General features: G+C 46.0%; 1 protein-coding gene across 3 annotated transcripts in view; it reads left to right on the forward strand.

Annotated features, from left to right (window-relative positions):
• PARD3B (par-3 family cell polarity regulator beta) overlaps positions 1 to 14,171 on the forward strand; it is a 719,005-nt gene that overhangs the window by 411,404 nt on the left and 293,430 nt on the right. For all 3 annotated transcript variants that reach the window (XM_077319232.1, XM_077319230.1, XM_077319231.1), the window contains exons 17-18: positions 11,019 to 11,225; positions 13,574 to 13,826. In XM_077319232.1, coding sequence (XP_077175347.1) covers positions 11,019 to 11,225; positions 13,574 to 13,826 — 460 coding nt within the window. The remainder of the gene's footprint in view (positions 1 to 11,018; positions 11,226 to 13,573; positions 13,827 to 14,171) is intronic.

Here is a 14,171-nt window from a genome sequence, read left to right on the forward strand (position 1 = left end):
ATTGTGATCAGGAGTGGTTTTGCATATGGTCTCCAGTATTATATTCTGCATCATGCATTATTCATGGGAAACTAAAAATACCCATGCTATTCAAGTGCCCCCCCCCATCACCCTTCCAGGATGCATTGCAATGCTAAATATTTTGCAACTTAAAATCTTTGGATGAATTAGACAGTGCTTTTTGCATCAACCACTCTGCTGCCAGTCTATCTGTGTTTTAAGTGCAACCTTAGCTGTAAAGATCCGCTGAAGTTAAATCTTTTTCTATCTTCTGACCCTGCACAATTACTCGTGGAGAGTTTTGTCAGCAGTTGGAACTTGGTGCAGGAATAAAATCTGAGGCTGTAAATTGATCACTAGTTTCTGGGATGGGGAGCGATGAATCATCAAGGACAGAATGCTCTCTATTCTTGTTCTTGCTTCCTCATCTTTTAATGCCCGTGTAATTCTGTCAAAAAACTATGTTTCTTTTATATATTTGAAATCGGGCATTGCGTTGGGGGGATGGTACCTGTTTCTTTTTTACTTCTTAGAAAAGAGGCAGTCCCAAGTGCCGGCACCTGATATCCTCCTGGGGCCCAGTCATACGTTACTGGAGTTGGGTGTGCCATAATAACCATTCTGGAGCATACAGGTGCAATAACATATAAATCAGGCCTCATCAGGCCTAAGACTGATTACAGAAGCTGCTCATATTTACAGTAAGGTCTTCATCATATTAATTCATTGGGAGTTTCTGTTGAACCCCTTGAAAGTTTTTAGCCATTTCCTCCACAGATTTCCAAAGTGGCGCTTTATAACAAAAACTAGTAGGTTAAGCCTGTTGTGGCCGAAAATACAACAGGCGCTAGCATGGTGTTAGGGTGGAGTGGAATGCTTGGAAGTGTTTGGAAGGAAGGAAGGAAGGAAGGAAGGAAGGAAGGAAGGAAGGAAGGAAGGAAGGAAGGAAGGAAGGAAGGAAGGAAGGAGACAAAGAAAAGGATGGAAGGAAAGAAGGAAGAATGGGGGAAAACAGATGGGAGGAAGGAATTAAGAAGGGGAAAGAAGGGGAGGGAGAAAGAGATGGGAGGCAAGCAGCTTCCCCCGCCCCCAGCGCAGAGGCCAGCCCGCAGCTGAGCAGCTCTGGAGGAGCATGGACTGGGGGGGCACAGGTAGGCAGGCAGTCCCTCCCCCCCCCCCAGCTAGCAGTGTGTTCCCCCACCCCCCTTTCGCCCGATCCCGCGGCTTCAGAATGGCCAAAGGAGCCGGGCGAGGCTCCTTTGGCTGCCCTGAAGGCTCTTCCCCACCCCCTCTCCTGCCTGAAATCGGTGCTTTATAACAAAAATGGTTCCACTTGACCCTGACCATGTGTCAGGTCCTTTCTGCTGCTTTATTTTGATCCATTATTTTGGATGCACCAAATTTCAAGACAATCTGAGGGATTGATCTAGAAATAGACCTTCTTTGTGTTTACTGGATTTTGGTTATCAGTTGAGATGAACTACCCATTAATGGTGAAACTGTACATTAGTTCTTTTTTTATGCTCCTTGTAATATGTCATTTTGACATTAAATTCTCTCTGCATTCATAGGAGACCAAGTGTAGAGTTGTGGTTAAGAATGCAGGGCAAAATGATACCCAAATGTTTGAATCCCCACATGTCATGTAAATTCACTGGGTGACCTTGGGCCCCTTACTTTCTCCCAGCCTAACCTGGGCCATTCCGCACACATAGAATAATGCACTTGCAATGTGGCAGCTGGATTTTCCTGTGGTGAACAGGAGAATTTACTTCTAAAGTGCATTGAAAGTGCATTATCGATTGTGTGCAGAATAGGAGTTCACAGGGTTGTTTGCGATGGATTTCTACTGAAATTTGTACAGATTACATCTCTTGGAGGTATATTCTGTGTGCTAAATTTCAGATCAACTGGAGAAATTATATGGGTTTTATGCTGAATATATAGTTTGGGGGCATTTAAAATGGTAGCACCAGCACTCCTTAACTAAACCCATCCCCCTGGCTTCGTAACAATTTTGTCTGTATTTACAGTGTTAATACTAAGACATATTTAACCATTTGAAAATAAAGGATACAGATGCAGGAGGCACTTTTAGGTGAAATAGCTAAAGCGTGTCAGCCTAAGACTGGGCTAAATGCTCTGATTGCCCCTGGGGCTGCTATCCGAGAGCCGGCTTTCCCACGCGGTAACAGTTAGTAAAACTCCACATGTGGGTCTTGGGCCCTCAGGAAGTGAATTTTCCTGGCAGAATTAGGGAAAGTGATTTCAGCGTATCCAGGACTTCCAAAGCGAGAGGTGATGATGTGGCAAGACTGTCTAAACTTACCAGGGATATACCAGTTCCCGCCGTGATCCTAATATACTTTCTGACTCTTTAACACAGTTGCAAATACTCATCAGTTCACAGGATTTGTGTGGCTACATGGGATTTGGTAAGTATGGCTTTTCATAAACTGAAGAAGGGCATTCGTAAATGGATTAGCTAGGTGTTTTGTTTAAATAGAAGTGAAGACCCTCGGATGCTTGCATGGTGTTTTCGATATACAGGTGGTGCCCATTTATCATTCTTGCATATACCCACCCCATAATACTTCACCAGCCAAGATTCAAAGCAGCCAGTGCTGTGGGACTTCCTTCTATGAGGCCCTAAATCAGGGGTAGTCAAACTGTGGCCCTCCAGATGTCCATGGACTACAATTCCCATGAGCCCCTGCCAGGGAACGCTGGCAGGGGCTCGTGGGAATTGTAGTCCATGGACATCTGGAGGACCACAGGTTGACAACCTCTGGCCTAAATGGACTCCCCCACCCTTATTAAATAGCTACTCTGGAAGATCCCATTTCAGTTGGAGCCCTGACCCCTGGACCATGGTTTAAAGCTCCCTTGCTTGTTCTTGCTTTTGTTGTTGGGTTGAACCATCCCTTTAGATGTTTCTATTTGATGCCTTGGTCCTGAGGCAGATCGCAGTGGATTCAGCTACTCTCCACTGAACCCTGAACGCTTTCAATAAGAGGTAATAGATGTTTCAAAAATTATCACATCTGTATGTGGGCGTTTGTTTGCCCAGTGTTTGTATGTGTACCCACCTTTTAAAATATAAGTATCCCATTTTCTTTATCTGCTTTCCAGCATATCTTTTCACTGGGAAGTTGTTAATATTGGAACTTTTTAGTGTGACCAGTAAAAAAGTCAGAATGTTATATAGCTTGAGAAAAAGGGGCAATGAAATGTTCAACTATTAATCTAACAGAGAAAATCCTCAGTACATTTTTGAATAATCATGTATAGCTCATTTTAAGAGGCAGAACCAAGGAGGTGACAGGGAGACTTCATTTTCATTTCAAGGGAATATACTGGGTAGTTAATCTTTGCCATTTCACTCCATATTCTGACAGTGTAACTATAAAATGTGGTTAGGCCATAAACCTGTTCAACTTATGGTCTAATTTTAGGTATGTTATAGTGAATTTTTAAATTACATAGTGCAGTGCTCTGTTTACCTACAACATAAACACCATCATATTTTTCTCATCTCTTTTTTAAAAAAAATAGGTGGAAAATTAATTTTCAAGAGGCTCCTTTCATCAGGCCAAGCTGAACATGTATGCAAAAATTAAAAACTTGCCAGTAATTCCATTTCCCATGTTGTCATTGGGTATGTAAGTTCTCATTCATAAACTCAAATGACACTTCAAACAAAAAATAGTAATAAACACATATGCAAAGGTAAAGGTGAAGGTATCCCCTGTGCAAGCACCGAGTCATGTCTGACCCTTGGGGTGACGCCTTCTAGCGTTTTCATGGCAGACTCTATACGGGGTGGTTTGCCAGTGCCTTCCCCAGTAATTTCTGGGTACTTATTTTACCGACCTTGGAAGGATGGAAGTTAGTCGACCTTGAGCCGGCTGCTGGGATTGAACTCCCAGCCTCATGGGCAGAGCTTTCAGACAACATTTCTGCTGCCTTACCACTCTGTGCCACAAGAGGCTCAACACATATGTAGTGCTTTTCAAATTCTCGGTCCTTTGCCGGTATGTGCAAAACTGATGTTCATTGTAGCTGGGGCAGGGGAGAGCCATTGTGGTGGAGTGTTTGAGAGCCTGCTGAGTGACCTTGGCCAGGCGTGGTTCTCTCAGGACTCTCAGCCCCACCTGCCTCTCAACGCAGATAAAATCTCGTCACTCCGCCAAGACCTCCCTCCTACTTTAGATACAGAAAGTGAACTAGAGGCCCCTTGGCCGTCTTTGGAGAGTTCACTGAGTAACTTCAGACGACTCACGCTGACCGAAGTGGACAAGTTGCTAAAGACAGTGAAGCCTGCCCTCTAGACTCATGTCCATCATGGCTGCTAAAAACATCCGACACAAGAGTAGTAGCCCCCTCCGGGAGATAATCAACCTCTCCCTTTCAACAGGAGAATTCCCGGAGGGTTTAAAAGTGGCAGTGGTTCGCCCACTACTCAAAAAACCTTCTCTGGATCCACGACTGCCATCCAACTATCGCCCTGTCTCGCACTTAGCGTTTTTGGGGAAACTGCTTGAAAAAGCAGTCATGGACCAACTGTCCGCATACTTGGAAGAAGATTCGGTCCTAGACCCATCCCAGTCTGGTTTCTGGCCTGGCTATGGGGTAGAGACAGTGCTAGTCGCCCTGATGGACGACCTCCACCGCCAGCTGGACCGAGGCAGGTCAGCACTGCTTATATTATTAGATCTCTCAGCAACGTTTGACACAGTAGATCATGAGCTTTTAGCTCACCGCCTCACCGATGCCAGGATCAGAGGGACTGCCCTTCAGTGGCTGATCTCCTTTCTCCGGAATCGCGGACAGAGGGTAACATTAGGAGAGAGCTCATCAAGCCGCCACCAACTGGCTTGCGGAGTCCCCCAAGGGGCAATCCTTTCTCCAATCCTATTTAACATCTTTATGCGCCCTCTTGCCCAGCTGGTGCGGAAGTTTGGGCTGGGTTGTCACCAATATGCCGATGACACCCAGCTCTTCCTCCTGATGGATGGCCGCCCTGACTCTCCCCCAGAAGCATTAGCCAGCTGCCTGGAAGCGGTGATGGGATGACTCAAGCAGAGTCGTCTGAAGCTCAACCCTTCAAAGACCTCAAAGAGGTCCTGCGGCTGGGCAGGAAAGGTCCAAGTGAAGAAGCGCGCCTACCCAATTTGGATGGAGTGCAGCTAAAAGTGGCCCACTCTGCCAGGAACCTGGGAGTGATACTTGATGCCTCCCTCTCAATGGAGGCTTAGATCACGGCAGTAGCACGACTGGCATTTTACCACCTTCGCCAAGCCAAACTACTAGCGCACTACTTGGCCCTGGAACACCTGGCCACAGTGATCCACACGACGGTCACCTCTAGGCTGGACTTCTGTAACTCACTCTACGCTGGCCTACCCTTATCCTTGATCCGGAAACTGCAACTGGTCCAGAATGTGGCTGCCAGGGTCCTCACAGCAACACCTCGGAGGTCCCACATCCGGCCCATCCTCCAGCAGCTGTGCTGGCTCCCGGTTGAATTCCAGATCAGGCTTAAGGTGTTGGTTATCACCTTTAAGGCCATATGTGGTCTGGGCCCAGTATACCTGAGGGACCGCCTCTCCACCTACACTCTTCAGAGAACCTTGCACTCTACTACATCCAACCTCCTGGTGGTCCCTGGCCCCAAGGAAGCCCGCTTGACCTCAACCAGGGCCAGAGCTTTCTCCATTTTGGCCCCCACCTGGTGGAACGAGCTCCCAGAGGAGATCAGGGCCCTGACAGAACCTAAACAGTTCCACAGGGCCTGCAAAAGGGAGCTCCTCCGCTACGCGTTTGGTTGAGGTTGACCCAAACCACTGCTTCCAGTTGGCCCCCAAGTTCCCCCCCCTCCACGACCAACAATAATCGGTTTAACCCACTGGGTCCCAGTAAGAGTTAAGCTGAGGCTCTTGCAATTTCTATTTATAATGTTATTGTTCATGATCTTGTTAAGTTATTATTGTTATATTGTTATTACCGTTACCTGTTACCATATGTTAATTGTATCTCCTCCTGTTTTCTGTAGACCGCCCTGAGCCCTCGGGGAGGGCAGTATATAAATATAATAATAAATAAAAATAAATAAAGGTACCTGTTGTGGGGAGAGGATGGGAAGGTGATTGTAAGACACTTTAAGACAGAGGAGGCCAGCTGTGTGACCTTGGGCAAGTCACTGTTCTTCTAGTTGGCCAGATATTTATGGGACATTTTATGGTTGGCAATTGTTTCAATCAAGTTGGTCTTTGGCATGTTGGCCGTGATTATATTTTAAAAGTTCTATCCCATTTATAACCTGCTTGAGTGAGCTTTAAAACCCAAGGAAGTGTCAAGCAGAATTGATAACAGAACCTAGGGATACCTGAGCACAGCCATCTGCCCACATTAGTGCACCAAGAGTGGCATTATCCTTGAGTTGTATTTTCAAAGGCAAAAATGGCATTTACTTTAAATGGAAACTAAGCCTCCCAAGTGTCTCTGGGAACACATATGGCATCCATCTCTATGCCATCATTTATGCCATATGCCTTGGCGCTCTAGTTTCACAAGTTGATCAACCTAACTAGACTGATACGGGAAGCAAATTTCTCATTTGCCATCCATTGGTCCATCCATTGCATAGTACTGAGCCTTCGCAATGAACATGTGAAGAGAGTCCCCTCAAGAGCAAAGACAAATGGATTCAGGAGCTCTTTCTCCTCACATCTTTTCATGTATTTATTTACTTGCATTTATTATATACCGCCCTCCCTTGCAGCACAGGGCAGTTTACAGAAAACGTTAGATGAGTAACAGAGTACAAGATACGTTTGGTAACTGTCAACAATCATAACATGACATAACATGTTCAGGTACCGTGTTGTCCTTAGTCCCATAGGGTGTGCTTATTTGGATAGGAGGGGGTGGGGGCCCAGTAGATGTTGTCACTGACCTCAACCAAATGCCTGGCGGAAGAGCTCTATTTTGCAGGCCTTGCAGAACTGTGATAGCTTGGACAGGGCCTGGATCACCTCTGGCAGCTCGTTCCACCAGAGGGAGGCTGGGATAGAGAATGACCTAGCCCTGGTCAAGGCCAGATGTGCTTCCTTGGGACATCTCTGCTCTACTTAGGGGACTTGGTCAGCGAGGCCTTCATAGTACTTCATGACCATGCTTGATGGGTGAGTGAGATTGTGCCTTCCTGATCACAAAACTAGTTTATACTGTCAGATATGACCTGGATGACCCAGGCTAGCCTGATCTTTTCCAATCTTGGAAGATAAGCAGGTTTGGCCTTGGCCAGCCTTCGGATGGGAGGCCACCAAGGAAGCGTAGGACTGCCATGCAGAGGCAGGCAAGGGCAAGCCACCTCTGAATGGCTCTTTTCTTGAAAACCACACGGGGTCACCACAAGTCAGGGATGTGCACCTTGGCTTGCCTCAGTTTGGCTGCCTCAGCGATCGCTGAAGCCCGAGATGGCACATAGGAGGCCAGCGCCGCCCCTCCTCTCCGCACCATGGCGCTAGCCTCCTATGCGCCATCTTGGGCTTCAGCAATTGCCGAGGAGGCTGAGGTGCACATCCCTAGCTGTGACTCAATGGCAGCATCTACAAAACAATTGCACAATACAATGAACACACTTAGTGTGGGTATCACTTGTTGATATGTAAATAGCAGTAACTGCAGGATGTAAGAATGGTTGTGTCTACTGACAGTTCTGTTCTTGGGAGCCTTGTCAACATGTAGAATTTGCCTGTGCTCTGAAACCTCTGGGGGAAACTGAAACCTTGTGGGGTTAGAATGGGAAGTGACCCAAATTCCACACCCAAAGACTGACTCCGCATGACCAGCCCAGGCAGTGTTCAATCTGTTTCTGGATTCTGCCACTTCCCCCTGAGAAGGACCGCTCTTCTATCTATTAAATATGTTAGCCACCCTGAGACCATTGTGGGAGAAGCACGGCCTAAAATTCCCATTAAAAAGATTTCAAAAACAATAAAAGATAGAGGCACACCAATCACAACAGCCCAACTAGTAAAGTAACAGGAAGAAGAGTGTGAGTTTAGCCACCCTCTTTGGGGGCAGGTTTGTTTGTTTTGTACGGGCAATCGCTTGGGCCTACAAGTTCTCTCTCAGCTGTGGCCTGAAGTGGAAGAGTGTGGCCCCAAGGCTGAGACTCTTTTCAAAAGCTCTGCAAAAGCCACGGGGAGCTCAGGAAGGAAAGCGCATTCTCTTTCTGTCTCTGCCTTCCTCTTTCTAGTGGGGCATAATTGCCGTGTGTTCTTCACAGGTGTCACTGGCCCCATGCGGTTTCCCTGCAGTGGTCTTAGTTATGTGAGTTTCAGTGCAAACCCCAGCAATGAATGGAGCTGGGGAGGATTGATTGCTCTGCGAGTGGGGCTGTATGTTGGCCCAAAGAGTCGCAGAGCACTATGTGCACGCTCCGGAGCATCCTCTTTATTATCCGCACATCTTGCCGGAATGAGCCAGGACGGTGAAAGCCGGTTTCAGGGCTCAAATGAAGCCTCAGAAGAGAATTGTGTATTTTGAGGCGGGTGGCGATTTTCCTGTCGAAAGCCGGCAATCAAAGCTTGTTTTCTCCCTGAAAAGCCAGGCTGCCTTTTCCCCCCACTGCTCTGAACAGGGAGAAAAAGCTTTCCCCGTATCTTTCCTTCTTCTGTGATTAGGCTGCTCTTCACTGCTCTTCCTTCTCGGCCCCAAATGGGCACTGCTACACCTCTCCCAGATGCTGATATACCTTGAATAATTTTAAGCACCGTCATATCGCAAGCTCAAAATCCATTTCAGCCACTGCTAATCTGGCAATAATGGTAGACTCCACAATGGCAATTAGGGAACAAAGGGAGCTTGCACTTGGTGACCTAGCAACCAGGTTTCCCCTTAAATTGGTCGCTCTCCCCCCCCTCTCTCTCCCCTACACACACTAGATGTCAAAGTCTCCCAGGAAATTGCTTTCTGTGTCGTGGATCATTCCTCATTTCGTGGCCGTGCTTACTCTTATTCCCCCCTCTTTTTACTTTCATTAATTGCACAGCTTTATTTTAGACAATCTTCATTCTCTCCCATCTTAGAATTGTCTGCTATCTTACATTTAGTGCCCAAAATTTATTCCCAGGGCAGCTGAGGCTACCACGGATTGTAAGCAGCAGCAACTGTTCGGAATAGTTAGATCACTGAAATCTTTCAGTTGTGCTGCATGTAGTTCATGTAGGAACCATGATGGACCATCTTGTTTTGATTTTTTAACTTTACCTAAATTTAAGACACACAACACCCCCTAGAAAGTTCTCGTTTTGCAGGCTCCCTTGCTTCACATACGCACCATGTGCCTCTCTTAATCTGCTGCTTCCCCTGCACATGTTTTACAAGAGGACAACTCTTGGTAATGGACAATTAGCTCTATAACTTCCACAGATCCCTGTGAAATTGGCTCCTGATGTAGTTCTCTTCTTGACCAGGCAGCTTCATCGCGTCAAGAAGAAAAGAGAAACAAGAGTGGGAGAACGCCTTCCTTTTCCAATTTAAATTTGAAAAGCATGGCCATAAAGGGTAGTGAAATGTGTTAAACAACGTTGTAGTCCATGTCCATGAAGTCCGTGCTGAGTACTTTGATAGCACCTTGTTTAACCACAGCAGCTCGGCATGAGTTATTGAAGACATTAACAACTTGTCCCTTCTAATCCATCGTAAAAACAAAGCTTTTTTTGTTTGTAAAATCTCTACACTGCTAACATTTTTTTAAAGTAATACCTATTATATCAGCACCCTGTGAGTCTCCCCTGTCTTCAGGGCAGGCTCCTGGCCTTCCTGGTTTCTTAGGCCAGGAATGGCCAAACCATTTGGCCACCCTTGCCCCAAGCCAAAGGGAAGTGAGGAGAAGGCCCTCACTCCAGCCTCAACATGGGGAAGGAGAGGGGGTTCTGTCATCCTGGTCCTCTGTATTCCTTAGACTGGCTCATTCTGGCCTTCTCTTTGTCCTTCCAGGACTTCACTTCCTTCTTTCCTCTCTGGTACGATGTGTTTGCTTTCCCTTTTATAGGATTCCCTCTACCCATACCTGGCCTGTATTCAATCCCCTTCCACCTTCTCTACCTAGAATGCTGAAAAAATGGATGTTTTGGAGGGTGGACTTCATGGCATTGCACCGTCTTCTCTGTTCTTCTTCCCTAAATCTCCAGGAATTTCCCAGCCTGAATCTGGTAACCCGAACCCCACCATCCCCTACCATTGGCCAGGGGGACCCAGAAACCCTGGCTACCTGTTCCAACTTTAAGTACCCTGCCATATGCACAGTTACATTACATTGACAATTTACCCCTCCCTCCAAAAAAAAAGTTATTTAAGCATATAAAGGCTGATGGTAAACTTGAAAAATCTAGGCGGAAGGTATCTTGGGTAAGCAGAAATAAGCTGGGACCCTGGAGACTACTCTTCAGGAGCCTCGTATGCTGGTCCATTTTGCCGGTTTCAAGAAGCCAGTGGCGTGCTTGCATGTAATGGAATCCTTGCTCGACAAGGCACGCTCCTCTACAGGAAAGTAGATTTTTTAAAATGACATTTTAAAATCTTTTGTCAAGGAAAAGACCCAACAATAAAAGGGAGCCGAAGATATGCTTTGGTTTGTTTGGCAAACAGATTTTGAATTTCTGCGGCTGTAGCAAGAGAGTGATCCCAGGTCAGTTGTGAAATTAGATTGGGATCCTGGCGGAATAACCTCATTTAAACCTGTTTCAGATTCTGTGCAGAGCCGGAATAGAAATGCTGTTTTTGACTTACATATATTTCTAGCCTTCAGGACTGTGGATGTCGTCTGCACTGAAACGTTTTCAATTAAGCTTTGAAGAGCAAGCGATGACTTCCAGTTGTCCAACTGCGGACACTTTATAGGAAGCTCTTGTATAAAACCATGTGCATATTATGATCGTGTTGTGATGATTGTGCCACCCCCTTGAGTAGTTTAAATACAATTGTTATCTTCTTCTTTCCTTCAGAATCTCCTGGCAAGGATGTGGGTCCCACTCTTGGTTTGAAGAAGTCGAGCTCTCTAGAGAGTCTGCAGACTGCTGTGGCTGAAGTGAAAAAGAATGAACTTCCTTTCTACAGGCCCAGGCCTCACATGGTCCGCGGCAGAGGCTGTAACGAGAGCTTCAGAGCTGCCATAGACAAGTCATATGATGGGCCTGAAGACATGGCAGAAGGTATCCCAAGGACTGTTTTCCTCTATGAGCAGAGCATTTCCATTTGCGGTTTACTAGAGTGGTGTGTCCTTTTGTGTGGGTTAAAGACTTTATCTGATTCATGTCGTTGCAGGCACCAATTATGTTTTCTATATGATGATAATGAAGAAGGATCTATAATTTTTTGAGAACGACATTAGATTACTGATGTTTTGGGGACTAGACCATCACATGGGCCTCCCCGACTATCTAGGGGTTCTCCTCCTACATACCCCCTCAATGAAGGGATATCACACAATGGCTTAGCCTGCGAAAGCATGCTGTTAACTTTTAGTAGTTTTAGACGTATTTATGGTTTTATTGTTCCTGCTGTTGTAAGCCACCCCAAGATGACTGGTTCAAGAGAAGCGGGCTATAAATACAAACATCCTTATCCATTGTTGTTCCTCTATATATTTATGAAACAGCCTGGGGGGTAGGACGTGTCCGGCTGTCCAAGTTGGAATAGGGCCAATCAGGGTGCAGCCAGCTTCGCCCTGATTGGCCCTGCCCCTACGGTTCCCGCCCTCCGTCCCTGGACTCTAGCCTCTTTGCTCTCAGACGCCTCAGTGCCTGGAGCCAGCAGCAGGTAATGGGAGAGGGCCCTGGGCAAAGAGTCATGGTGGAGGGCCTCCTAACGAGGGCCTCTTGGCCTGCTAGGCTGGGCCTGCTGACAAGGGCCTCCCGACCTGCTGACTGCTCGTTAAGGACTGCTAAGGAGCTCTGTCGGCCCTGCTAACGAGCTGCCCAGCCCCCCCTGCCCCACTTAATCTGGCTGCGAGCTGCGGCCCAAAGCCACCTTAAGCTGCCTTCAAAGGGTCTCCTCCCCTGGTCCTTAAGCTGGCTTCCCCGGGGACCAGGGGAGGAGCCCCTTTGATGGCCTGTTCTTAGGAACGGGATTTGAAGCTAGTAAATAAATAAATCTAGCTGTGCCTGGTGCTTCAGCCCAAGTAGGTCCGTACTTCAGGTCATGTCTGGCACAGGTTTCACAACTGGATATAAGTGTATACCTTCCATGTTCTTAATATGTCTCATGTTCTCTACGACCCTAGTTCTATATCTTGGAACTCAGAGCATGCTTTTAACTTTCATTTATATATTGAGGCCTTCTGTCCATCTCCTTGTTATTGTGAGGTTTCTGCAGATTGCCCCATAATAAATCCTTGACTTGATGCAAATGATCCGTTTATTGAAAGTAATGCAAGCAAATCCACCTTATGTTCCAGATCCCACACCCACCTCTGTGGAGCCCAGGTTTAGGCAGGAGAACATCAAAGACAAAACAAATGGAGCTGTGTGAAATCAACAGGTCCTTATCAAGGTCGTTGCTCTGTCCACCCTAGGAGCATTTGGAAGACGAGCAGAGGATGGTGTGAACACAAGCAGGAAAGGGCATCTAAATGACAAGGCAATTGAAGTAGGAAGGGGTGCCCCAGTTTATACAGATAAAAGGAAATAAAAGCCTACTACTATGTTCCATACTGATTATATGATCTATGGCAGAAAGGTGCTTCTGACATTTTGCCCCTCCAACATGAAGCCCCCTACACCAATCGAGTCAGGCACTTCTGTCCATTATAAGCAAAGAGACAACAAACCCAAGCAAATTATGAGGATGCCACTGGAATCAACCGACACAAAGCAGTGTATTTATGGGTCACAACAAACTAACTTTACAAAAAAGAAATGACTGCAGGACCCAGCCTGGAATCAATTAGATATACTTTCGTGCATCACTTTTGACAATACTAGTCTAGCTACAACAGGGGTAGTCAACCTGCGGCCCTCCAGATGTCCATGGACTACAATTCCCAGGAGCCCCCTGCCAGCGAATGCTGGCAGGGGGCTTCTGGGAATTGTAGTCCATGGACATCTGGAGGGCCGCAGTTTGACTACCCCTGAGCTACAATGACAAAACTGACATTCATTCATTCTGAAGTCCAGTGAGGCTCTGTTAATTCAGTTAGAAACAGCCTCAGAGAGAAGAGTCAGGAGGCAGCTTGAGGTTGCTTGGGGGGTTCATTTTGACAAGCCCTGCCATCCATGCTTTTTCTGGATCTAATTATTGGTTATAATAACCAGAAAATACGAACCTATAGCATCCCTCTTCTTCATTTACAGTACAGCCTGATTGGAAGTACCTTTTATTGGTTTTATTTTATTATTTATTTATTATATTTCAATGTATAAAACTTGGTGGACGTGCATTATATTGGATCTGGTTTATACCTTTAAAATAAATAAATGCCACCTCTGTGATATCTGTATTTTTTAAAATATTTGTCCTAAGTGCCATTCCCCAGTTCATACTTACGTTTCTCCCATTGCAGATGGTCTTTCTGATAAGAGCTCTCTTTCTGGCCAGGAAGCTCAGAACTATGAATCCATCATTCAAATGAACTCTGAATTAGAAGACCCAAAAGGCAAGCCAAAGAAACACAAGAAAGCCAAAGAAAAACTGAAGATAAAAGAAAAGAATAAAAAAGTGAACCCGAAGAACAAACCTAAAGAAAAGGACAAGAAGGAAGAGGCGGACGATGCCGAAAGAAAAACAAAGAAGAAAAGTTTGGGTGCCATGTTGAGGTATGTTATTTTATTTCTTTAAAAACTGCGTCATTAGGTTTCAACATAATGTTAAATCAAGCCTATGTTTTTTTTAAAAATCCTTCAATCAGCTTCCTCCTCTAGACCCATGTTCTCTCTTTCTGATGAGTTGGCAGCTAATAGCCTTCTGGTTTCAAGCCCAGCATCTGAGTCCTGAACCTCCTTTGCTGTGGACTGAGATCTGTTTTGTATGCCATATACGGTGTTGAAATGGTTTTGGCAGGCCTCTGTTAAATATTTTGAAAGCATTTAATTGTTAACAATTATTTTACTCAAACATGCATCCTGCCTTTCTTTAAAGAAGAGCTTGGCAGGCTATAACAA

Source organism: Paroedura picta, chromosome 2 (assembly GCF_049243985.1).
Source record: "Paroedura picta isolate Pp20150507F chromosome 2, Ppicta_v3.0, whole genome shotgun sequence".
NCBI lineage: Eukaryota > Metazoa > Chordata > Lepidosauria > Squamata > Gekkonidae > Paroedura > Paroedura picta.